Source organism: Bubalus bubalis, chromosome 8, assembly GCF_019923935.1.
Source record: "Bubalus bubalis isolate 160015118507 breed Murrah chromosome 8, NDDB_SH_1, whole genome shotgun sequence".
Lineage (NCBI taxonomy): Eukaryota > Metazoa > Chordata > Mammalia > Artiodactyla > Bovidae > Bubalus > Bubalus bubalis.
Genome location: NC_059164.1, coordinates 109,655,089 through 109,681,898, shown reverse-complemented (window position 1 = coordinate 109,681,898; position 26,810 = coordinate 109,655,089). Strand labels below are relative to the sequence as shown.

Here is a 26,810-nt window from a genome sequence, read left to right as displayed (position 1 = left end):
AGAATTACAAGTGGATTTTTTCATTTAAACATCTTGTCCCCCACCCCACCCCCAGCTTTGTCATGTTTCTGTCCCTGACACCAAGCTTGCAGCAGATGGATTTGTATCACAGGAACCCAAGAGCTAAACTCCATTCTGTAAACGTGTGTCAATCTGTCATCCGAATGTATATTTGCTTTTATACTCTGCTTTTCTATGTATTCATAAATCTAGCTCTCTAAAATGTATTTGAAGAATATCATTTAAATAAATGATAAAACTTGAAGCAATGTTTATCAACATAATGCTTAACTGAATTTGTTCTTTTCTGTATTTGTATAATTAGTAAATTACACTCTTTTATCCTTTTCTGTTAGTATAAGATCTCCCTGCTTTCAAATGGTTATGTGGTGTATAAATCAGATGATTCTTGCCAATAGTCAAGTAAGAAAATATATCTCTAGCATTTCTTGCCTCCCTGACATATTCTTTATATTTTCTCCCTGTGGAATGCTCTGTTGGCTTTAATTTTAAGATACATAATTTTCTGCTGCACGAAAAACAAAACAATTCTCAATCAATGCTGGTCATTAGCCACTTATATCTTAAAATGAATTTCAGTCAACATGACTTCTCTTCCCAGGGTGTTTGCATATAAAATTTATGATGGAATAAAAAACTTTGTTTTTAATTGAAAGAACCATATGTGGATTTTTTTTTTTTCTTTTCTTCTAGAGGAAGTAATCCTCCTCTCTGATACTTGCTACCTTGATCCACAGTTATTAACCAGGGTCAAGCTGGCCCTGCACATGGGTGTCTTTTATGTACATGCACAGGAATGGTGACATGATGAGTGCAGATATGGCCAGTGTGTGACAATTTCAAACAGGTAGATAACGTGGGATGAGCTAGGGGAGGGCATTATGGGCAACCAGGCACGTACACCACTAAGAAGCAAAAGAGGTCCCTGCGAGGTAAAATATAAGTAAATAAAAATCCTTGCAGAACAAATGTTGGTAAGATGGGCCATTAGTAAGTGCAAGACTATAACACAGACAAGGCTTTTCCCCTATGAACTACAGCATCACATTTTTACCCCAACACATGATAATCCACTGTATCAAAAATCAGAGAGAAGCTGCCAGTCAAACAACTAAGAAGCCACAAATATTTAAAATAATATTTTGCTTTTGAAACAACTGTCTTACAGGAAATGCATTGTATTTATGCTTCTATTTATATACATGTGCATCTTGGGCTTCCCTGGTGGTTCAGACAATAAAGAATCTGCCTGCAATGCAGGAGATCCAGGTTCAATCCCTGGGTCAGGAAGATTCCCCTGCAGAAAGGAGTAGCTCCCCACTCCAGTATTCTTGCCTGGAGAATCCCATGAACAGAGGAGCCTGGCTGGCCACAGTCCACAGGGTCACAGAGTCAGGCATGACTGAGCGACTAACACTAAGTACTGTAGATATAGATGCATACATTCTAGAAACTATAAAGAAACCTGCTAAAAAGAAGATGAAGACATTACTCAAATGCCATCTTCCAGGTTAAAAAAGAAAGTTAACATTTTGGAAGTTTAATTTTAGATACCTCACTTTACATATATGAGTAGATAAACACCTCTAAATAATTCAAAGTGGCATCCTGTAATATTTTTAAAACAAAAATATTTTAATGTAACTTTACTAGAATGAAAGCAACAATACAAATATTGATGTTTCTTCAAAAACACAAAAACAAAATAAATCTGCACTTAAAAGTTATAGCATCCAGTGGCCTCCTGCTCTGAAAGTTTGGGGAGAAAAAGCATATATCTAATCCCATAGTTTGGTATTTAATATTTTAGATTCCACATCTGTAACATTTATGCTCTTTCTACAACTGTAATTCCTAGTTGTCCTGTTGTTCAGTTGCTAAGTTGAGACTGACTCTGCGACCCCAGAGACTGCAGCACACCAGGCTTCACTGTCCTTCACTATCCCCTGGAGTTTGCTCCAATTCATACCCACTGAGTCGGTGATGCTCTCTAACCATCGCATCCTCTCCTGCCCCCTCCCTTTTGGCTTCAGTCTTTCTCAGCATCAGGTCTTTTGCAGTGAGTTGACGATTTGCATCAGGTGGCCAAAGGATTGGAGCTTCCACCTAAGCATCAGCCCTTCCAATGAACATTCAGAGTTGATTTCGTTTAGGATGGACTGGTTTGATCTCTGCTGTCTAAGGGACTCTCAAGAGTCTTCTCCAGAACCAATGTAGTCATGATCTTATATTTAAATGATTCATTGCTCAGTACCATCATTGGATCATGGTTTCTTTATTCTTTTTTTTCACTCATCTCACTGTTGGTTGGGTTGTTTCATTTGTATGCCCAAAGAAGTCACACTCTTGACATAACTTGACTTTCTCAAATTCATTAGGTATAACATTTCATCGGTATTCTTTTCCCACAGAACTTCCTAAAAAAATATTTTGAGATTCTGCTTCCTTTCATTAAAGTTATTTTTGATCTTTCAACATCATGATACTTCTTTTAGGGAATATCACATCCTCTTGATATCAGGAGGTATATGTATGATTTCTTTTCCCTTTTATATGTTGTCCCACATTTATTAGTACTGGACTGGTCTGCATCATAATTATGAATTTGGGTATGGCAAGTTTTCTGGTTTTTTTTTGTTTTTTTTTTTGAGGGAGGGGGTTGGTTTAGTTTTATTTAATTTAATGGAAAAGGAATACATTAAATTTTTCATTATTTGACATATTGAAGGAAAATTTTTGAAAACTTGTTTAGTAGTTCAGTTGTGTCTGACTCTTTGCGACCCCATGGACTGTAGCCTGCCACGCTTTTCTGTCCATGGAATTCTCCAGGCAAGAATACTGGAGTGGGTTGTCATTTCCTGCTCCAGGGGATCTTCCTGACCCAGAGATGGAATCCACATCTCCTGCCCTGGCAGGCGAGTTCTTCACCACTTGAGCCACCTGCTGCTGCTGCTGCTAAGTCGCTTCAGTCGCTTCCGACTCTGTGCGACCCCGTAGAGGGCAGCCCACCAGGCTCCCCCATCCCTGGGATTCTCCAGGCAAGAACACTGGAGTGGGTTGCCATGTCCTTCTCCAATGCGTGAAAGTGAAGTCGCTCAGTCGTGTCCGACCCCTAGCGACCCCATGGACTGCAGCCCACCAGGCTCCTCCATCCATGGGATTTGCCAGGCAAGAGTGCTGGAGTGGGCTGCCATTGCCTTCTCCGAGTGCCACCTGGGAAGCCCTACTCACATAATAAAAAGAATGACTACACAGACACAGAGAACTCTCTGATGGTTCCCAGAGGCAGGGTGTTGAGAGTTAAGTAAAATGAGTGAAGGGAGTCAAAAGGTATGAATTTCCAGTTATAAAATAAGTCTTGAGGATATAATATGCAGTATGCTGACTATAGTTAACAATAATGTCCTACATATGTGAAAGCTACGAAGAAACTAGACCTTAAAGTCCTCACTGCAAGAAAAAATGTTTGTAACTGTGTATAGTGATGGATGTTAACTAGGCTTACTGTGGTGATCACTTTTCAATACATACAAATCTGCATACATGAAATCATTATGCTGTACATTTGAAACTAACATAATGTTACATCAATTATACCACAATTTTAAAAAACAGCACATTGAAAAAAATAGCTGATGAATACCACTTTTAAATCAAAGCTGTATGTATATATATATATATATATATATATATATATATATATATATAAACATGTAAAATATCATGTATGAAATGAGTTGCCAGTCCAGGTTCGATGCACGATACTGGATGCTTGGGGCTGGTGCACTGGGACTACCCAGAGGGATGGTATGGGGAGGGAGGAGGGAGGAGGGTACAGGATGGGGAACACATGTATACCTGTGGAGGATTCATTTTGATATTTGGCAAAACTAATACAATTATGTAAAGTTAAAAAATAAAATAAAATTAAAAATATATATATATATATATTTGAAATTTATATTCCTCTATCTTTACCTGTCGGAGAAGGCGATGGCACCCCACTCCAGTACTCTTGCCTGGAAAATCCCACGGACAGAGGAGCCTGGTGGGCTGCAGTCCATGGGGTCACTAAGAGTCGGACACGACTGAGCGACTTCCTTTTCACTTTTCACTTTCATGCATTGGAGAAGGAAATGGCTACCCACTCCGATGTTCTCACCAGGAGAATCTCAGGGATGGGGAAGCCTGGTGGTCTGCCGTCTATGGGTCACACAGAGTCGGACACGACTGAAGTAACTTAGCAATCTTTACCTGTGTGATTTCTTTCACCAATTGTTTTCTGATTATGATAACTTTATACTTTCAGGAATTTCTGTATATATATATTATTCTATTTTTTCCTTATGTATTCTTTTCTCCCTTTTTTTCTGATTCTCTCTGATATTTTTTTCTCTCTTTGCTGATATGTTTTCTTTCTTCCCATCTTCTTTTTTCCTCCCCCTTTGGGTTTTCTCCAATTTTCTTTTTTCAACCTTTGTTTATGCTTTTTTCCCCCGTTTTCCTTCCTTCTTTAATTTTTTACATTTTTTCCTGAATTTGTTATGATTTAAGCTTAGCATTCCTGTTTTATTGAATAAAAATTATGGCCTCTGTCAGTTAATACATATTTAGCTAAGAAAATACTGTATCTTTCCAAGTTGTCATTCATTGATATTTATACCAGAATTTCTTTGAAGCAAAAGAGTTTTAGGTTTCTGTTCTTAATTATCTTCTTTTACTTTCTATTAGCTGCTGTCCATTTTGAAATCATCATTTACTAATTATAATGGTACTATGACTTTAAAGTTTAAAAGTAAAATTTTAGCTGCACATATACAAATTTTTTCACATGACTTTAATAACAAAGCTAAATTCTGGGTACTAGGGGAGAAACTGCAAAGAGTCATAATTTTTCATCCTGCATTTTCAATAGAAACTAAATGTGTACATTAATAAAAGGAGAAAAAGCAGTTAATACAAAGTATTCTTCCTCATGCATGGTACACATACTTGGAACCTATTCTTTTTAACATCTTTCTAAATGATTTTAGGATTAACAAGCATTTCCTGAACTCAGAATTTTTATGTCATTTTGAATTCATTATCATATAAACTCCAAAAATTCTTCCTCTTCATTTTACCATCTCCTATTTGCAGCTCATTTTTTTTTTTTTCTATATCACTCCACAATGGTTGTTGCTGTTTAGTAGCTCAGTTGTGTCTGACTCTTTGTGACCCCATGGACTAAGCCCACTCTCCATGGGATTTCCCAGGCAATAATACTGGAGTGGTTTGCCATTTCCTTCTCCAGAGAATCTTTCCAACAAAAGGATCGAACCCACATCTCCTGCATTGGCGGGCAGATTCTTGACCATTAGGGCCACCTGGGAAGCCCTCCATAGTGGCTACAAAAAAATTCTTCCTCTTTAATACATCATCTGTTATTTCCAGCCCAATTTTATCGATATCATTCCAAAATAGTGGCTATGAAACAGGCTTATAGGAAGTGTCTGTGACTGTCAACAGAAATGGGAAGAATGATTTTGGTTGCCAGCCACTTAGCTGTTGTACAATAAAATATACTTTAAAAATGCCGTGTAAATATAATATGTTCTTACATAACACATTTGTTGACAAATGAAATTTGCCTTACCCCCTCGCTTGTTGATCTTGGCATAGCCAGGTGAATAGCTCCCAGACATGGAGGATGAGCTGCTGAAAGCTGCATGGTGTAGTCCAGACACAAGGGGCTCATCACATTTTTCTGAAAAGAAAAGAAAGCCAGATATAATAAAGACTGAATTATCACTGGCATATTTTTTGTTAAAAATCACTATTGACTACAATGAAAATTTCAAGATACATGATATATATAGCAAACAATTATAATTTATACAACTTAACACTGATGATTCTAATGAACCCTAGCACAATTTCAATAGCCTTCTGATTTTCAAGTTATAACTATGATAAAGTTATATATCATATTATTATTCCAAAAGACTTCAATGCAGGCCTGCTATCTCAGAATCATGAATAAAGTTGTGGCTGGTTATTTAACACGATTTGGGATTTGGGGGGTCTTGTCAAAATCTTCAGTTATTTATTCACTCTAAGGATGCAGGGTTAGAAATATGAGCTTGGAGGAGGGAAGACCAGGAGAAATAATATTCAAACTAAAAAATTAGGAAGGAGGTACCAGTAAGAAAGAACACAAGATAACCACCAACACGAAACCACTGCTGTCTAAAATATTAGTCAGTTCTCATTATACTTGACCAATGATCTGCTCTGGAGTTCTAATTTTCACTTGGCTTCTGCACTGAAATGAACTATTTTTTCCCCCTCCTTCTTTACTACTGCTGACTCTCCCATTCCACTTTGATGGGTGGTTCTCACCTTCCTAGTGTCTATATACGTTAAAGTGCCCAGGACTCAACCCTTGGAGCTCTTCTCTGCATCCTCTTGGTCTCCGGGAGACTGCATCAAGTGCTCTGTCTTGTCATACTGGAGTATCCCCAATCCTACCACCTCACTTGCCCGATCCCCTGGTCCAGGCAGCCATCAGCCGTCACTTCTGTGACTGCACAGTCTTCCTTCCTCCTCCTCTGCCATAGTCCTTCTGTACACAGCAGCCAAAAGGGCAGTTTAAAAAATACGCAGGTGGGTAAGGTAGTTCCTGCACTCAAAATATCCTCTGGCTCCTGCTCTCAAGTCACTTGGAATGAAGTCCGAGGTCCCCCAATGGCCCACGGCAGCCTCTGCACTGGTCACATCCTCCAGCATTCTTGTCCTTTACCATCCAGCCACCCTTTCCTTCTGACTGCAACTACAGACCTGCTCCTGCCAGGACCTTTGCTGTCACTCTTCCGATGACCTCAAGGCTCATCCCTCACCTCCCCCAGGCTCTGTTTAGTGTTATCTCTCACAGTGCAGACAAGTTTTCCTAGTCCACCCAGCTATACAAGCACTCACTGCCCTCACTCTCTGTACCACGCCTTGCTCTATTTTCCTTCATCGCATTTACAGCCATCTGATATGTTGTGTTTTCATGCATTCAGTTGTTTGATTGTTTTTCTCTCGCATGAGATTAGAAGCTCCATGGAAATAAAGGTTTTGAGAGTTTGCTTAATGCTTCCTTTCCAATGATCTGAATAGCACCTGACACTTGGCATACACTCTAATGACATTTGTAGAAGGAAGGAAGCAAGGGAGGGAGGGAGGAAGATGGGGAGGGAGAGGAGAGAGAAAGGGAGGATGGAAGGAAGGGAGGAAGGAAAAACAAGGACAACTAAACTTGACAGACTCAAAGAGTCTCAAAGCACGATGCTACATTACAACAGGACATAGCACCTAAGTTTTAGAGAGATGGTCCTAAATCCCCAACAAGTGTTTACATGTGCTCAGTATTTCGTTTAATATGACACAGAACTACACTGTATATTCTAAATGACTTCTCTCTCAGATATTCATATACAGGGGAAAAACAAAAAAACTAGCAATAGAAGGAATGAACTAGTTTTCTTGAAAAGTCATTCAAGTGGAGTGAAGTCCCCAGTGATCCTGGGGAAATGAATTAGTTTTCATTATCTCACCACTCGAGTGTGTACAAAATTGAAGTTAAGAGGAACACATCCGTCCTTGTAAAACATAGTTAGATTTCTTACTTTTCTCAGTTATGCTGCGCGTGCCTCTGAGCAATGTGGCATGTAGTGTGTGAATATATTTCCCAGAAAGTTAAATGTAAATGACTGAAAAGAGGAACATAACATTTATTTTAAAAGTATCAGTTTACAAAGTGAGGATCCACAGTGAAGGGTTTCATATTAATTGTTTAAAACTTACTATTATTTTAGCTGCCGTTGATCACACATATAAAACCCTGATTTTCTAACTTCTGTCTCAGTCTAACTTTGTAAAACTTTTTGATGTAAGTTCTGCTTGAATTTTAACGAGCAACTATTACTTCAGAATTTTCCATTATATTAAAAATGTGCTAATGTTTAGTCATGTTTATTTTATTCATTCAAATAAAACAAAAATTTTTGACATATAGACACTATTCTATACAAAATACACAACCAATAACCAACAAGGACCTACTTTACAACACAGAGAACTACACTCAATCTTTTGTAAGAACCTATAAGGGAAAAGAATCTGAAAAAGATTCCAAAACACTTTGCGGTAACCTGAAATCAACTACACTTCAATAAAAAATAAACTAGATTTTAAAAAATTTAAAGAAGAACCTATGTTGTGTCAGACACAGGAAATGCAGCAGTAGATGAAACAGTGCTCCTGTCCTCACGTAATTTATGTTTCAGTAGAAACTAAAATCTAACTAGAACAAAAACAAACAGGTAAAAACATGAATTAATAGGATGAATTCATAGGATGGGATGGTGATAAAAACTACCAAGACACCCTAAATATGAAAGAGGGGCTAGGAGTCTGTGGGTACGGCAGAGGTTGAGAGAGTTGCAGGCTTCGGGTGCCTCGCCAAGAAAAGTCTCTTTGATTGGGTAACATCTGCATAGTAACCTAAGGAAAAGAGGAACATGCTGTGGCAGAGCTCAACAGGACCATACCAGGAGAAACTTTCTGTCCAAACCTGCTCAGTAGGACTAACCTGATACTCCTTGGAGAAGGAAATGGCCACCCACACCAGTATTCTTACCTGGGAAATCCCATGGGCAGAGGAGCCTGGCTATAGTCCATGGGGTTGCAAAGAGTCACAACTAAACAACAATACCTGATAATAAGGAATAATACATTATCCAAAATTCAGTATTCACTGAATATATAGCTCCATGTTACACATGGTAAATAATGAAAATGAAGTTGAATAATCAAGTGATCCATTTAACTTGCTTAAATTTAGAACTTAAATACAGCGGTTTATAAAATCCGAGGATAGTTTATCCATATTAGTTATTTTCTTTAAATTTGATTTCCATAACAAATTAATCTTTATACCAAATTAAATTTTTTTCACTAATTTTAAAGACTCATATAAATCAGAATAACAAAATTAGTGTAAAATGGAGATCAAGAAAGAAACAGATAAAAGATTATTTATTTTTAAAAAGTACTATAGAATTATTATAATAATTTAAGGATCTAAGTTGAGACAAAATCTATAAGTGCATAATTAAGCAAGAAAAATGCCACAGGAATTATATGTTCTCCTGAAAGATGGTAGTCACAAATATTTATTATGCTCTTGTTCCCTGCTTTGCCCTGTTCTAATCACTTTGGGCAATAAAACATCTATGTATCTATTTCCCATTCTCTCATGAGCGGTAACAATATACGGACCCACATAAAGTAATTAAACATGAAACAAGAAAATAATACCAGTCTGTAATTCAGTGCTGACTAGAACATAATCAAATCCTGAAAGTAACAAGTAAATTAAAAACACAGGACTGTGGTTTAGGTGACCTTGTCATTCCTGGCTTTCTCCTGTGTGTGACCCTGAGTACGTCAGTTAACCCCCTTTCTACAGATGAAAGTGTGAAAGTGTTAGTCACTCAGTCGTGTCCAACTCTTAGCAACTCCATGGACTGTAGCCGGCCAGGTTCCTGTCTCCATGAGATTCTCCAGGCAAGAATACTGGAGTGGGCTGCCGTTCCTTTCTCCAGAGGATCGTCCCAACCCAGGGATCGAACCGGAGTCTCCCACATTGCAGGCAGATGCTTTACCATCTGAGCCACCCTGACTCACACATAATATGAAGAAATTAGCTAAATTTCTCTCAAACTCTAATGCCCTCGAGCACTGTCTAGGACAAGAGTCCACAACTGTGTCCCCCAGACCAAATCTGGCCCGCTGCTCGCTTTTGTTAAGTAAAGCTGTGCTGGACCACACCCCCATTCACTCATTTATGTCTGCTTTCACATCCCAGCAGAATGTCACAAAAAGAGACCACACAGCCTCTGCAGCTAAAGGATTTACTATCTGACCTTCTACAGAGAAAGTTTTCCAACCTCTGGTTCAATATAATGAATATTCCATGTATCCACAAAGAAGAATGATTAACGATCACTTATGGTAACACAAATAAGACCTGAAGAATTGAGAGGATATAGATGAAGAGGGTTAAGAACACTATAGAGACAGGAGAAGTTTTAAAGCTACAATGAGGATGAAATTTCCCCGTGATGGCTGTAGCTATACTCCACATGTGCCCATATTGCCTGACTGACTATTAGGATGAATGATCCATTTTTATCTCCAACTGTAATAATAGTTATTACACCTTCCATCTTCCAAAGAGTCTGACTGCTTGTTGTTCTAGAGCATGCGTCTCAATACTCTGCAGACATTAAACATTAGAAAATCAAACAGATCCCTGGAGAAAGTTAGGATTTTTATACTAGTGGTAATAGTAGTAGAGAAAGAGGGAGAATGCTAACATTTGAAATAATTTAGTATTGTATTTTTCCATACTGGGATGTCTTCCAAAACTACAGCCACATAGTCATGGCAAATATTTGGTCTCCAGTGTATTTCCCTTCCAGGGAATCCTGGATGAAAACTAGAAGAGCAGATGGGCCTTGAGTTTTATTTTCACACAATTTCAGTCAATCAGGAAGGCAGACTAGCTGTAAGAATTCTGTATGAATTCAAGCTGGAACAGAGGAAGTGATTGGCAAAGCGAGACGAAATGGCTGTGGCCCTTCACCTCCAAGAGCATGGCTGAGAGTGATAGTTCTTGGCAAGGGGGATGGACAGCAAGTTCGCGAGGTCAGAGGACTTTAGAACATATGTCATTGACATCAGAGTAGCATTCAAATGTTATCTCTGATTAAGAAATAATGTTGGAAAACATTCACCACATCTTTTAAAACCACAGCACTTACAATATATGTTTTATATCACACATTTAGAAATACAAGTAAATACCCAGAAAATAAGAATGGCAAAGAACTCCAGAACCAAACAGTGCTACCAGAACGGAAATCCTATTTTTTTAAATTTTTATTGGAGTTACTTTACAACGTTGATTAGATTCTACTGTACAGCAAAGTGAATCAGTTACACGTATATCCCCCCTTTTTTGAATTTCCTTCCCGTTCAGGTCACCACAGAGCATTGAGTAGTGTTCCCTGTGCTGTACAATCGGTTCTCATTAGTTATCTATTTTATGCATCATATCAGTATCATATATCATATCATATCAATTCGTCATATCTATCCCTACCTCAATCCATCCCATGCCCTCTTCTTCCTTTTGTATCCATATTTGTATCCCTTTGTATCCATATCCATAATGTATCCATACATTCTAGAAACATTTGATTCACACTCAGAAAAAAAAAAAAAGGCACTGTAAAAGGCATACTCTCAAGGGAATACATCATAAAATGTTCTCTTTATTTCCTGTGCATTCAACTCCTGATTTTTGAATCTAGAACTGCATGACCATCAGCCTCAGGTTTTATGACTCCATTGTCAGGGCAAAGTTAAGAGGCCAGACCTCCCCCTAAAGTCTTCTGTTTCCAATCAGTAGCCTCCTGCCTGGCTCCTTCTGGCCAAAACTATCTCAAATTGCAAGCTAAGTGGTGGTGGTCATTTCCTTCCCTGGTTCCCCTAAGAGCATCTCAGTTCCTCCCAGAGATGGCCTGTCTTTCCTGTGGTGATGCTCATTTCAAGGCCTAGAGGTCCATCTCAGTGGGTGCTCCAGGACTGCATGATGCCTCCCACTCCTGACTTTCCTTCTGCTCTGCTTGCTTCCCAAGGTATCCAGCTACAGCCAGTCAGTGTCCTTCTCAGCTGAGTCTACAACTGCCTGAGTCTCCAGCCACTGTTGAGGATGTTATCCTCTGTGCCATTTCCCTGAATTCCCGGACAAAGCATGCTTTGGCTACATTGTTTCATAGACAGTGGAAAATTCTTTGGACAAATAAGGCGCTATTTCTTTTTTTTTTTTTTAATTTTATTTTTAAACTTTACATAACTGTATTAGTTTTGCCAAATATCAAAATGAATCCGCCACAGGTATACATGTGTTCCCCATCCCGAACCCCCCTCCCTCCTCCCTCCCCATTCCATCCCTCTGGGTCGTCCCAGTGCACCAGCCCCAAGCATCCAGTATCGTGCATCGAACCTAGCCTCAGTTCAGTTCAGTCGCTCAGTCGTGTCTGACTTTGTGCGACCCCATGAATTGCAGCACGCCAGGCCTCCCTGTACATCACCAACTCCCGGAGTTCACTGAGACTCATGTCCATTGAGTCAGTGATACCATCCAGCCATCTCATCCTCTGTCGTCCCCTTCTCCTCCTGCCCCCAATCCCTCCCAGCATCAGAGTCTTTTCCAATGAGTCAACTCTTCCCATGAGGTGGCCAAAGTACTGGAGTTTCAGCTTTAGCATCATTCCTTCCAAAGAAATCCCAGGGCAGATCTCCTTCAGAATGGACTGGTTGGATCTCCCTGCAATCCAAGGGACTCTCAAGAGTCTTCTCCAACACCACAGTTCAAAAGCATCAATTGTTCGGCGCTCAGCCTTCTTCACAGTCCAACTCTCACATCCATACATGACCACTGGAAAAACCATAGCCTTGACTAGACGGACCTTTGTTGGCCAAGTAATGTCTCTCCTTTTCAATACGCAATGTAGATTGGTCATAACTTTCCTTCCAAGGAGTAAGCGTCTTTTAATTTCATGGCTGCAGTCACCATCTGCAGTGATTTTGGAGTGGATAGTTTTAGGATTTGGATGAAAAAGAGACTGAAGCCACGACTCAGGTGTGTTTCCTGAGGAATCACTGAGATTATTATTGTCCTGTAAATGCTTCACAAAGTATAAGGAATGTCAGTTTCCACACTTAGATCAAACAAAGGCTGGTATGGGATCTAGCACTGCTTTAGAGACTGTATTCCCAAGACTATGATTCCATGTGTGCGTGTGTATGTTTTAAATATTCTTCTCAATAAAGAGGAGAGAAGAGGAAAGAGAGGAAGGGAGGTAGGGAGGAAAGGAGGGAGGAGGAGAGAAAAATGAGAGAAAAAATGAGAGAAAGAACAATAAAGAAAAAGAAAGGAAGAAAGGCACAGCACTAACAATAACTTCACAATCTGTTTCTCCACATTTAAGGCAGTCCCACTATTTTTATTCCCTATAAACATAGGCCACTGGTTCCAGAAGTCTTTGTTTTGATGCACTTAGAAACGTGGTGCTTTGTCTTCTTTCCTTAGCACACATTCCTTGCATAGGCTCTGTATTTTTCACCTCGGAACTTTGCTAACTTTAGCATTCTATTAAAAAACCCAAACAAACTGAGCTCATTTCCATATGCCATCTGTGGAAACCCCATACCCCACTTACTTTTCTCTATGAAAAAGGTGTAATTCTACCTGGGAGCCAAATGTCTTTGAATTGAATAATGTACATATACATTTTGATGTTTAAATACTGTATTACTCCTTGAATGTATGGCCAGTACCGGAAATTGAAACATGACATGCTCTTCCAGTATAACTTTTTGTAAGTTCAGTTATTTTAACTTAACCTGATCTAATAAATAATTTCTAGGATAGTTGTGATTTGCAGAGATTAGTATTAGACTGAGGTTTTCCCAATATTAGCACATGGAAGAGAGCATGCTCTTTACAATTAAAAAAAATGATATTTTATTCCTAGGGGTATGAATTTGGATGACAAAGTTCCATCTTATCCAGAGTGTCTTCAGGTTTGTTTGTTTGTTTGTTCTTTTCATTATTTCAAATGGCCATTTCTAATTTTGGATAAGTTTTTCTATGATTTCCTACGTCATAGCAATAGAAAGTAAATGGTTTTAAAAATCAGTAGGATAGGAGAATTCTGGAAAAAATGTTTGCTCTTCCTTAGGGCAAAATACTGATGACTCCAACTCAACTCTAATTTTATATATCTTCATTTTCATCATAATTTCCTCCCGTACTGTTTATGATTCATGCCTTGCTTTGTGTACTTCTTGCTCAAACATCCCTAGCCTACTCTTTGTCACTGGAAATAAGATTTCTTTTTTTGCCTGATCCTATAAAATTCCATACAATACAGAGAAAGAAAAGATTTTTCACAATCCACAGAAGTAATCACTGCTACTAGTTTTCACATACACATCCACACACTCACTACATTTGATACAACATGTATGTTTCAATGCGTGAGGACACTGACAATCTGGTCTTTAGCATACACTGACTTATCAAAGAAATGTCCATACAAATATTTCCTTTTGTTTTAAAATAAAAATAAATATTGCTTTGTATTTCATTTTATGAAGGGATCTTTTATTATCTACATCTGGATCTTCATAGCAGGGTTAAACTCCTTTGCACAGAAAATGCAAGAATGTTAGTTCATTGGGAAAAGAGATTATATATTTAAATTCAGAATTAATTGTCCTTTCATACAATGTATGGAGAATTTATCTAGTTTTCTTTACTTAAGGCATCTCACAAAAGACATGAAGCCAGCAATCATGAAGAGAAGTATAATTAGTTTGCCATTAAATGCTAATTTAGAAAAAGGTAAAGATAATAAATTTGGAACTAAATCAACTGAGTGGACATGTTTTACCTGACATATAATGAAAATCAATAAGGGAAAAAAGGAAACCTGTCTCTCCCCTTTATCTTCTCACTGAAACTTTCCTCTTTACACCTTCAAGGAGGGGACCCTACTTTCCTTTTTGTTCATTTCCACTCAATGGGAAACAACCAAATGTGCTGCCATATGCATTACAGCAGCCTTGAATTCAATGAGGCAGTGCCCCTTTTCCATCTCAGTACCATAAACCGTAGAAACCACTAAGCCAAAATCAGCAAATCAATAGTAATAGTAATCATTTTTGAGTACTTATGGGGCAGGCAATGCAGTAAATATTCTGCGAGAATACTCTCAGTGAGTTACTTTATTTAGTAAGCCTTTGACATTGATATCATTACCATTATACAGATGAGGAAGCTTGAGACATCACAGTTAAAGAATAATAGTGAAAGTGAAGTGAAGGTCGTTCAGTCATGTCCAACTCTTTGCAACCCCATGGACTGTATAGTCCATGGAATTCTCCAGGCCAGAATACTGGAGTGGTTAGCCTTTCCCTTCTCCAGAGGATCTTCCCAACCCAGGGATCAAACCCAGGTCTCCTGCATTGCAGGTGGATTCTTTACCAACTGAGCTATCAGGGAAGCCCAAAGAATAATAGAACAAGGACAAAAGCCAAGTTGTATATGATTACAAGTTTTTGAGGTCTACCATCTCCAGGGTCACTTTGGATAAAATCTGTACACTGGATTTATTCTTGAGTGTGTAGATCTCCTAACAAAAATGAAATGGTCAGATTTTTCTTGCTGTTGTTTTTTAGCCACTGAGTCATGTCTTGACTCTTTTGCGACCCCATGGACTGTAGCCCCTGCAGGCTCATCTGTCCATGGCATTTTCCAGGCAAGAACACTGGAGTGGGTTGCCATTTTGTTCTCCAGTGGATCTTCCCAACATAGGGATCCAACCCATGTCTCCTGCATTGCAGGTGAGTTCTTTACTGCTGAGTCACCAGGGAAGCCCAGATTTTTCTTACCACTTCCCATTTTGATCCCAGGAATTTACTTGAAGTGATGCCCCCTCTGTCATGCAGCAATTTTAAGGTCTTCTGTCCACAACAAACCCATATCTTTCAAATAAAAGGAAGAGACACCCACAGTTTTAAATAGGTGTTCTCAGAGAAAATCATACAGGATCAGCATTTCAGCTCATATGCCTACATCCAATAAATATAATGTTCAGCACAGTACATCAAATTTATTCCATTTATTCATGTAATAAATATTTATTGGGCACTTATTTCCTGCTTCAACCTTTATCCCTTCAAAATCCATTTTCTTTGTACTTGCCTGATGGATCTTTTAAAAAGCAGATCAGATTATTCCTGGCCCTTGTTCCTGAGGGCTTCCCCTTGCATTGAGCATGGAACCTTAACTCCAGCAGAGCCTGTGATGGCTTGGCTCTCAATGATCTCTGGAGTTATTTTATTTCACTCTTCTCCTCTGAGTCGCTAAGCTCCAGTTTCACCTTCCTTTCTCTTTTTCAGACACACCAAGCACATTCCTGCTAAAGTGCCTCTTCCTCTCCCTGCCTCCTGGCTGGAATTCTCTTCATCAGCTCTAAAGAAGGTGGACTCCTTTCCAGACAGCCCCCAACTCAAATACCAGCCCACTCTTTCTCTGGCCAGTGTCTAAATGCATCAACTCAAATTCCAGCTTCATATTGGTATTTGACATTACTTGGTATTTGATGGCACAGTTTTATTTTGTTCATAGCACCAATGATAATCTAAAATATTCTCTTTTTACAATAATCATATAAAATGAGTAAATTTTTAGAAAAATATAACTTTATCAAATTTGACTCAAAAAAGAAGTCAAACACCTCAGTAATGCCATAGCCATTAAAGAAACTGAGTCAGAAGCTTAAAATCTCACAAAGAAAACCTCAGGCCCTATATAGTTCACAGACAAATTCAACCAAACTCCCAGGTGGCTCAGTGGTAAAGAATATGCCTGCCAATGTAGGTGACATAGGAGACAAGGGTTCGATCCTTGGGGAGGGAAAATGCCCTGGACTAGGAAATGGCAGCCCACTCCAAGATTCTTGCCTGGGAAATCCCTTAGACAGAGGATCCTGGGGGGCTACAGTCCATGGAGTCACAAAGAGGTGGACACAATGGAAATGACTTAGCACACACAAATAAGTTTTATCAAACTTTCTTTTAAAAAATTACTTTTGTTAGGTAGGCTGTTTTTAACTTTTTATATTATACTAGAGTATAGTTGATTAACAATGTTGTGTTAGTTTAAAAAAAATGAAAATAAAATAATCCTGATTGTTTATCTTTTAAAAATGTTTATTACTTTTCTGAATTGCCTGGGATCAGGGTATGTGCCTGTCCTGTTGAGCCTGTATTCCCAGGGCCTAAGAATCTGGCATGCAGCATGAATACCATATAGGGCATTACTGACAATGATAAGTAATAAATCCATCTAAATGTGAGCAGGGCAAAATAGTTCCTAGATTTTGGCAACAGAGATGTATTTACTTTATCTAATGGACATTTTTGCATTTTCCCATTTTTAAAAATTGCTTGTGCAAAAAGAGTTGGCTTTATCCCATGATGTTACATGTAGAGCTTCCTCACTATATCCCACGTAAGTAAGATCATCTCTCTGATCTTTATCAACTTAAAATGATTTGTCATTTGAACCTTTGTATTATACTGAGGGTTTTTCTACATCATCAGTACATGCCTTTAGAATTTTTAAAATATCTTGTCTCCAGCAGTGAATTTTGTAAGAGTTGAAGCTACTGACGTTTCTGAGAGTACTCTTTCAAAACCCCTTTTGTTTTTCTTTGTTTGCAAAAGAAAATAAGAATTTGGTATTTCTAAAATAACACTTTCCTCCTATATCATTGAAAACACACTGTGATAAGTATTTGGTTATATGTTGATCTCCCTGCTATATGGTGATCTGTTCTGAAGGAAGGGGAGTTTTTTACATTCTCAGTATATGGAAAATATAACGTATGGTAGGGATCTTCACATCCTTTGAAAAATACTGAACATAATCAGTATAGTAGCATCTGTTAATGAACAGATTCAATGTTATCATCTTAAAAAAAATCAAATCAAATTTTTTCCTTTTTTTTTCAGTCTAATAGCTATGTTCACAAAACATTTAAGAAAATATAGCTAGAGAATCAGCCATGTTTGCAAGAATCACAGTTGTAAATCAAATAGGAAATTGTCTGCTCTGCACATACCAAGGGTGAATTACTCAAGAATTGCAGTTCAAATTATGCTGGACATTTAACAGCTGCAGCACATTTCTGACAGATGGTTTAACAGATTAATCAGTTTCAAATTATCTACAAAACTGTTATATACCAGGAAAAAAAAAAAAAAAGATTTGTGAGAATAAAAAAGTTTTTTCTCCTCTAAGTCAATATTTTAATTTCAGAGAAATAAATTCTGTCACACCAAACAATAAAAATCAATGTTCACCTTTTGTACAATATAGAAAACATCTTGAAAATTGTATTTATATTACTTCATGCTAAAAAGCAAATGGTATTCAAAAGTAGCATCAACTAAGGATTTAATCTCTAAAATAAGGGTGAACATGGTCTTTTTTTCCTCAACTTATATTCTACAGTCTCATGAACAGGCAGAGCTACCCCGAAATTTTAATAAAACAGTAATTTGAAGAGTGCCAAGGTCAATTGTAGTGCGAGTAAATGAACCTTAGGCCACTTCTAGCTGTCATCGGTAATCTTCCTATGGACAAGACTCTTCTAGATTGCAATTTGTTGGTCCACTGGTAAACGACTAGATTTCTGACTCGGATCTAGTTTCATTTACTGGTTAACTCCAAGAGAGTATTCAATGATAAAAAGCAGTGTATTTATTGACAATCAAGTCTATATCCTAGACTATTTAATCCACTTCCATTTTTAATTAATTAACTAAAGGGCTTTATTTAAACCTCCTCCAGTGTTCCTGACTCAAGTTATATCAGATTTGATCATGAACTTGATTGGTCCAAAGTGGAGAGTGGAGTACCAGACAGTCAATAAAGCAAAGCTGTCAGAGAAGGTTTAATTAATTAACATGCATTTATGGTATGCTAAGGTAAAGGAAAATGGGCCATGAAACAGTGTTTGTAATATAATCCCAATAGTATATACACATTTATATGCAGAATACATTATATGAATGCTGGGCTGGATGAATCACAATCTGGAATCAAGATTCCAGGAGAAACATCAATAAACTAAAATATGCAGATTATAACACTCTAATGGCAGAAAGCAAAGAGGAACTAAAGAGCCTCTTGATGAGGGTGAAAGAGGAGAGGGAAAAAGCTGGCTTAAAACTCAACATTCAGAAAACTAAGATCATGGCATCTGGTCCCATCATTTCATGGCAAATAGATGGGGAAACAATGGAAACAGTGGTGGATCTTATTTTCTTAGATTCCAAAATCACTGCAGATGGTGACTGTAACCATGAAATTAAAAGATGCTTGCTCCGTGGAAGGTAAGCTATGACAAACCTAGACAACAAATAAAAAAGCAGAGATATCACTTTGCCAACAAAAGTCCATACAGTCAAAGCTATGTTTTTTCCAGTAGCCATGTGCGGATGTGAGAATTGGACAATAAAGAAAGCTGAGCACTGAAGAACTGATGCTTTTGAGCTGTGGTATTGAAGAAGGTGCTTGAGAGTCCCTTGGACTGCAAGGAGATCAAACCAATCAATCCTAAAAGAAATCAACCCTGAATATTCATTGGAAGGACTGATGCTCAAGCTGAAGCTCCAATACTTTGACCACCTGATGCAAAGAACTGACTCAATGGAAAAGACCCTGATGCTGGGAAAGACTGAGGCAGGAGAAGAAATAGGGGCAACAGAGGATGAGATGGTTGGATAGCATCACTAACTCAATGGACATGAGTTTGAGCAAACTCCAGGAGATAGTGGAGGACAGGGAAGCCTGGTGTGTTGCAATCCATGGGGTGACAAAGAGTTTGACATGACTTAGTGACTGAACGGTAACAACCAACTTTATTACAAAAACAGTGAAAGTTTAATGTCAATGGTTCAATGTATTTCTATAAGACAAGTTTTTATAGAATTTTTATGTTTAGAACAAATTTAAGAGGGTGATACAGAGGTTTCACATACATCTCATATCCCAACACATGCATAGCCTTCCCCATTATCAATGTCACTCATAGAATGTTACATTTTTTACCAGTGTTGAATGTACATTGACCCATTATAATCATCCCAAATTCATGCTTTACCTTAGGATTCACTCTTTGCATCATATGCATGATGAGCTTGGACAAATTATGATGACATATATCCATCATTAGAGTGTATGCATGCTCAGTCATGTATGACTCTTTGAGACCCCATGCACTGTAGCCTGCCAGGCTCCTCTGTCTGTGGAATTTTCCATACAAGCATACTGGAGTGGGTTGCCATGTCCTACTCCAGGGGATCTTCCTGAGCTAGGAATCAGACTGTGTCTCTCGTGTCTCCTACATTGGTGAGGTAGATTCTTTTACCACTGAGCCACTTGGGCAGATCCATCATTATAGTATCATAGAGGAATCTTTCTGCCCTAAAAATGCCCTTTTCTATATCTGTTCATCTCCCCGACCCTAACCCTAAAAACCACTAATTTTGTTTACTGTCTCTATAGTTTTCCCTTTTCCAGAATGTCATATAGTTGGGATTACATGGCATGAAGTCATTTTGGATTGACCTCTTTCACTTGGCAGCATGTGGTGACATTTCCTTCATGTCTTTTCACAGCTTGAGAGCTCACTTCTTTTTAGTGCTAAATGATATTTCCTTGTCTGGATGTATCACAGTTTATCCATTTACCTACTGAAGGACATCTTGAGTGCTCAAAACTTTTGGCAATATGAAAAAGCTATTATAGATATCCAAATGTGGGTTTTTGTAAGGGGTAATGACAGTTTGATGTTTTAATATTTAAACATAAAAGTGGGAGGATAAGAAAAAAATGCATTAGATAGAAAATAGAAGAGAAAAACATTCCAGACAAGCACATCATTATCAGTATTACAAAAAGGGCTAGGGTTTTAGGGTGAAGGTTAGGGTTAGGGTAAGGGTTATGGGAATGCCTACTGACTTTAAGAAGGAATAACTAGCAGAATCTTAAAATAAAATAAAACAAAAACAACCCCAACAACTTATTGCAGCTGCCTAACACACTCTTCTCCCAATTTCCACTTGGAAACTTATCACATCTTCAATCAAATGCCAGGAAAAGAGATCTTCTCCAACTCTACCATACCTCAAGCTAAACTCAATCTGCCTCCCTTTCTCAGAGAACCCACTTCCTTTCCTTAGTAGCAACGCTGACAAATAGGAATCATGCACTCATCTGTGCATTTGCGTGTTTAATGGTGACTCCACCTTTGAGTTGCTCATCCTCACGGATGAAGCTGAGGATTGTTTTCTTTGTGTCTGCGTTCCCAGTACATGGAACAGTGATCGGTGCCCAGAATGAATGAACAGCAGATGGTACAGAGGGTAGCAATCATTGAATTCACAGAGGGATTTATCTGCATAAAGATGCTGAGGCCAAATTGTGTTGCAAAATCTCATTTGTTCATTCCTATTTTGCTTGTTCTCAATTATTCTTTCAACAACTGTTCACTGGGTACCTATTATGTTTAAATCTAGGTTCCCTTTATCCCAGATTTCACAGCCTGGTGAAATCCATGCTAAAAATGTGGGTTATATTTCATGGACCTTGGGAAACCACTGATACGGTTTGCTTAACAGGGTAGTGATATGATCCAATCATAGCTGTATTTTAAAGCAAGAAAACTTTGATAGGAGGGCAAAACAGACTAGGAGGTATGTTCTGAAAACAACAAGAATATTACAACGTTGAAAATCTGAAGAGGCACACAGATGATTGGAAGCCAGTGACAGTGGCCTTATAAGAGGGGAAAGATGCAAAAGATATTTCTGAAGGTGACTGGCTTGGTTTTACAGGATGTATGAAGTAATAGAAAAAAGAAAGGTAGAAATTACTGAGATTTCTTTTGTGGGTGACAGTATGGTGTGAAGTCTTTCATCAAGTAAAGGCTATAATATATGCTATTGGACTAATTTGCTTAAATCATTTAATAAAACAAGATGTCTGAGTCATTTAAGAGCATATGCAAAGATTATATCTTTAGTTAAAAGTTAGGCTTTTAACTAAAATACCAGTCATGGGTTCTGCATTTCATTCGTTGAAGCAATCAAGTCCCCTGGTGGCTCAGACGGTAAAGCGTCTGTCTGCAATTCAGGAGTCCCGGGTTCGATCCCTGGTTTGGGAAGATCCCCTGGAGAAGGAAATGGCAGCCCACTCCAGTATTCTTGTCTGGAAAATCCCATGGACGGCAGAGCCTGGTAGGCTACCGTCCATGAGGTCGCAAAGGGTCGGCTACGACTGAGCAACTTCACTTTCACTTTCAGGAATTAGAAAGCCAAGAATGTAGCACATTAAAATTTCCCCAAGACCCTTCAGATTCTCAGTGACCATATTTGAGACAAAACTATCCAGCACTTGATTTTACATCTACACATTAAATTGTAAAAATCCATCTCTTTCACTGGGGTACTTTGCTGATGAGTAAGATTGATTCAGCATGTACCAGGTGATTCGGTGGTAAAGAATCCACCTGTCCATGCAGGAGACATAGATTTGATTCCTGGGTTGGGAAGATGCCTTGGAGGAAGGCATGGCAACCCACTCCAGTATTATTGCCTGGAAAATCCCTTGGACAGAGAAGCCTGGTATGTGACAGCCCATAGGGTTGCAAAGAGTCGGACAAGACTGAAGCAACTTAGCACACATGTACAAACAGCTGGGCATGAATGCCTGTCCATTCCATTTTTTGATGGACCTTTCTCTCACCTTTCTTTCTTTCTTCTTATAACATTTTTTGTCGTGTCCTTTATAATGCCTCTGGCTTTCAGCAAATGCAAATTTCCCTATTTTAAGAAGGAATACTTTCAATGTCACCACTGGTCCTTCCTGTCAGAACCAGGTGCCTTGAATGAGAGTTTTGTATGCCACCACTAAGGAAATGTTCTGGGAACTTAGGACAAATCTAAAGAGAAAAAGATATTATATTGATATCCAGGGATACATTCTATTCCAAAGAAACCTGCCTGCTTTGAGATATATTTGATAATGGTTAAATTCTAAACAGATATAGTTTGTTTGTTTGTTTGTTTTTTTCAGAAGGCTTCTATGAAATGCTTGGGTAGCATCGCCAACTCAATGGACATGAGTTTGAGGAAATTCCTGGAGATAATGAAGGACAAGGGAGCCTGGTATGCTGCAGTCCATGGGGTCACAAAGAGGTGGACAAGATTTAGCGACTAAACAACAATGAAAAGGCAAAATCTATATCAAATGAAAAGAAAATGGAGACACAGTAATTCTTCTCAAATATACACAGGTAGATGTGCACTGATCTTAGTCAGGAAAGGAGACTGGATCACTTTTTGCCACCATTCCCAGTTACGAATGGCAATGGATGGTGTTACTTCACTAGGAACACCACCTGCAGGAGGTTTTGGAGACAAGCAGATGGGATCTAAGCATGACTCTGGTCTTACATAAAGGACAGGATGGAGTCAAGTCTAGAAAATCCAGGTCAGGAAGAAAGAATCCAAAAGAAAGTCAACTACAGGCAAACAAGGAGCAGAACCCAGCCAGACTGTGGACACCCAGTCCTGGGAGAAGATATTTCATCGCTCTCATTCTTTACACAATCTGCTGCACTTGAGAAGAGAAGCCCTACAATTTTAAGGATATTTAATAGTTAAAAAGAGATCTTCCACCTTTCACAGCGAGAAAGAAAGAGAAACCACAAGCAAGCAAAGGCCCAGAAAATGAGATTAATTAGAGGTTACAAAAAGTAAGTTTGATTACTATGCTAAATGTGTTTGGGAAAATGGTAAGGAAGAGGAATTGAAAGTAAGTAGTATGTTGCGCCTTGAAAACTAAGCAGCTAATTTTCAATCTTCTGCAGAAGGGAACAAGGCACAATTAAAGGTTTCTAAACAGAGAAATTGCAGAGTAAAGTACAGGGAAAGTTACCAAAAAAGAAACACTGTTTGGGTCTTAAGCATCTTTAGAGAGGAGGTTCCCAAAGTATGAATTTCAGATGGAAAAAGAAAATGCATCTTGAGAAAACAATGTGATCAGAAATAAAGAGGAAACTGAGACAACCCGATTTACAGAATTCTACCCTGCTGAAGTTCATACAGCTATAGAGATGTGGGGAGTGTTGTTGGTTTTACATTCTGAAATGACACAGAACCATAGCAACAGTAAATAAATGAGACATATATATATTCATAACCATCATGATGGAGAGACAGCTTCAGTCTCAAGCAAACAATCATATTATTTCCCAACACACCTACACTTTTCCAAAAGCTGGCCTCAAACCTGAATATAGAAAACCCAAGTTCTAATTCCTATTCAGTCTCCAACTCTCTTGAGCAAGCCACATATGCACATTGAATCTCAATTTCTCCATCTGCAAAACAGGAACTATTGGACATACAATCCTCAGGGTCCCTTTCACGGCTGACATTCCTGGATTCTCTAACGTCATAAAGTGCTCTAGCGTTAGTGCCAGTGTTCAGTCGCTCAGTCGTGTCCAACTCTTTGCGACCCCATGGACTGTAGCCCACCAGGCGCCTCTGTCCCTGGAATTCTCCAGGCAAGAATACTGGAGTGGGTAGCCATTCCCGTCTCCAGCGGATATCCTGACCCAGGGATCAAACCCAGGCCTCCTGCATTGTATGTGGATTCTTTACTATATGAGCTACCAGGGAAGCCCTGTTATAGAGATATAAATGTTTCAAGAAAGTGACATGGGTGCATAGAGGTGGTACAACTAATTCTACGTAGAAGATAATATCACCCAAACATATCACTATGAGTCATGGTGGCTCAGACAGTATAGAATCTGCCTGCAATGAGGGATACCCGGGTTCAGTCCCTGGGTTGGGAAGATTCCCTGGAGAAGGGAATGGCAACCCACTCCAGTATTCTTGCCTGGAGAATTCAACGGACAGAGCAACCTGGCATGCTACAGTCCATGGAGTCGCAAAGAATCAGATATGACTGAGTGTCTAACTCAACACAAGCATATCAGTACGTTAGTGGAGAGTTCTATGAAATTATATAAAAGAAGATGATTTTTAAACTATAAAGTAACATACAAATACTAGTTTCTAATATAATTGAGTAAACAAAACTAGAGTTGACTATTTGATAGTTTTCAGATTTGCTATGATGAATTCATCTTAAAACATGAGAGTATAGTTAGGAATATAAAGATATACAGTTAGTTTTTGCAGGTAGTTGAAAATATTTAATTGTTGCTTGCCCTCCATTGTGTAAACATTGGAGTAGATCACAGTATTCTTTTCACCTATTTTTTAAAAATAGAAAATCCACTGAGACCTTAGACTCTAGACTTGCAAATTGATGGTTAATTTGGAAGAAAATGCATGTCAACCACTGTCTTCTAGAGAATTTCTTCAGCTAGCTGCCCACTTTCTATTCATATTCATGTACGCATGTGTGCTAAGTTACTTCAGCTGTGTCTGACTCTGTGACCCCATGGACTGTAGCCCGCCAGTCTCCTCTGTCCAGGCAAGAATACTGGAGCAGATGGCCACACCCTCCTCCCAGATATCCTCCTGACCCAGGGACTGAACGTGCGACTCCTGCATTGGCGGGTTCTTTACCACTAGCGCCACCTGGGAAGCCCTATTCATGTTCATAATTATTTCTAAATCTTTACTAAGCATATTCTCTTTTGAGAAATGCACCATCTCAAGGCAAATAAACCTGTGTTATGGAACCACAGCTGCCCATCTGCACTGGAGACTCCACAGGACAGGAATCTTTTCTATAATACCTGCAGGAATATCTATAGCTGAGTCTCCCAAAAATAGCAGTGTATTACTGAATGTTTCAATAAATCAGTTTACAGATGCACTCTGCACAGTTACACTGCCTTGATACATTTTATGACTCGATGTCACAAGCTAACCTGAAAAGACTGGAATTCTGTGTTTGTTGTTAGGTCTTCACTTGACATTTCGTATTTCTTATTGTTTAGAACAAAAGAATGTGCATGTTTATACATTTTTCTAAGTTCCACTTATTGGTGAGTGTTATTTGAAGCATAATATGAAAATGCACTTGACAGGTTACCCTGGAGGTGACACAGCAATTTACAAAGTATGAACATCCTGTATTCAGGGCAGAGCAATGCTCCCCTTTTGATTTAAGTTTTCTGATATCTGTAAATGCCACTATACTCCAATAATTATTTAGTTTTCAGTGCCACCATTGGTCATGTGGAAAATATTTTTTTCTGGATTTAAAAGAGCACATACATTCACACATATGCTTACAGCCTGTCCTCATTCAAGATATAATTTCAGGCAGATTGCAGATACTCTCCACTGTGTCTGACTGATCTCAGTTTTCACACCTCTCATAACACCAATGGTAGATATATGTTTGCTGGATGATCAAACATATATCTGTTAATTCCTATCTCTTAGGATGGGAGCCTGTGGGGTTTACAGACACAAACTCCAATTACATCTCCAACTAGCCCAAACCCTAGATATGCTAGGCTCAATCCTATTGCAGGAGAATGCCACCCCAAAATACTCCAGAAGAGTGTATTTTAGGGTTTACTCCATCTATAAATTAGGTACATAATCCAGGTATAATGGAGAAAAGACTACCTTTGTGAAATTTGAAGTAGTTTTCTCTTGGAGTAAAAGCAAATTTAATGTGAGCAGCAGCATTTTTTGTTGTTGCTATTGAGAATAATCCTTTACTTTGAGATGATTAGAGTAAGTTTTGAGGGAGAGAATGGAAAATAATTTTGAGAATACAGTGTCTGGTTTCCTGAAAATTGCACTTCTTAGAAACAGATCACCTAAAAAGTATTTTTCCATCCAAAACTACACAGGCAGAATAAATAGCATCTCTTTCCTAACCCCTGCCTATATCTGCTACACTTTTGGTCCAAGAATTCTGAAAAGACCTGCAGAGACACTGTTTGGCTCAATGGCACAGCGATAGAACTAGCACATGGAGATAACTCCGTCAAGGTCAGTATAACTACTGTGGTCAGGTAGATGCAGTATGCATTATTTAATTTTCTTTCTCA

General features: G+C 38.6%; 1 protein-coding gene across 1 annotated transcript in view; it reads right to left on the bottom strand.

Annotated features, from left to right (window-relative positions):
• CNTNAP2 (contactin associated protein 2) overlaps positions 1-26,810 on the bottom strand; it is a 2,308,807-nt gene that overhangs the window by 1,617,028 nt on the left and 664,969 nt on the right. The window contains exon 2 of the mRNA XM_025292067.3: positions 5,657-5,767. Coding sequence (XP_025147852.3) covers positions 5,657-5,767 — 111 coding nt within the window. The remainder of the gene's footprint in view (positions 1-5,656; positions 5,768-26,810) is intronic.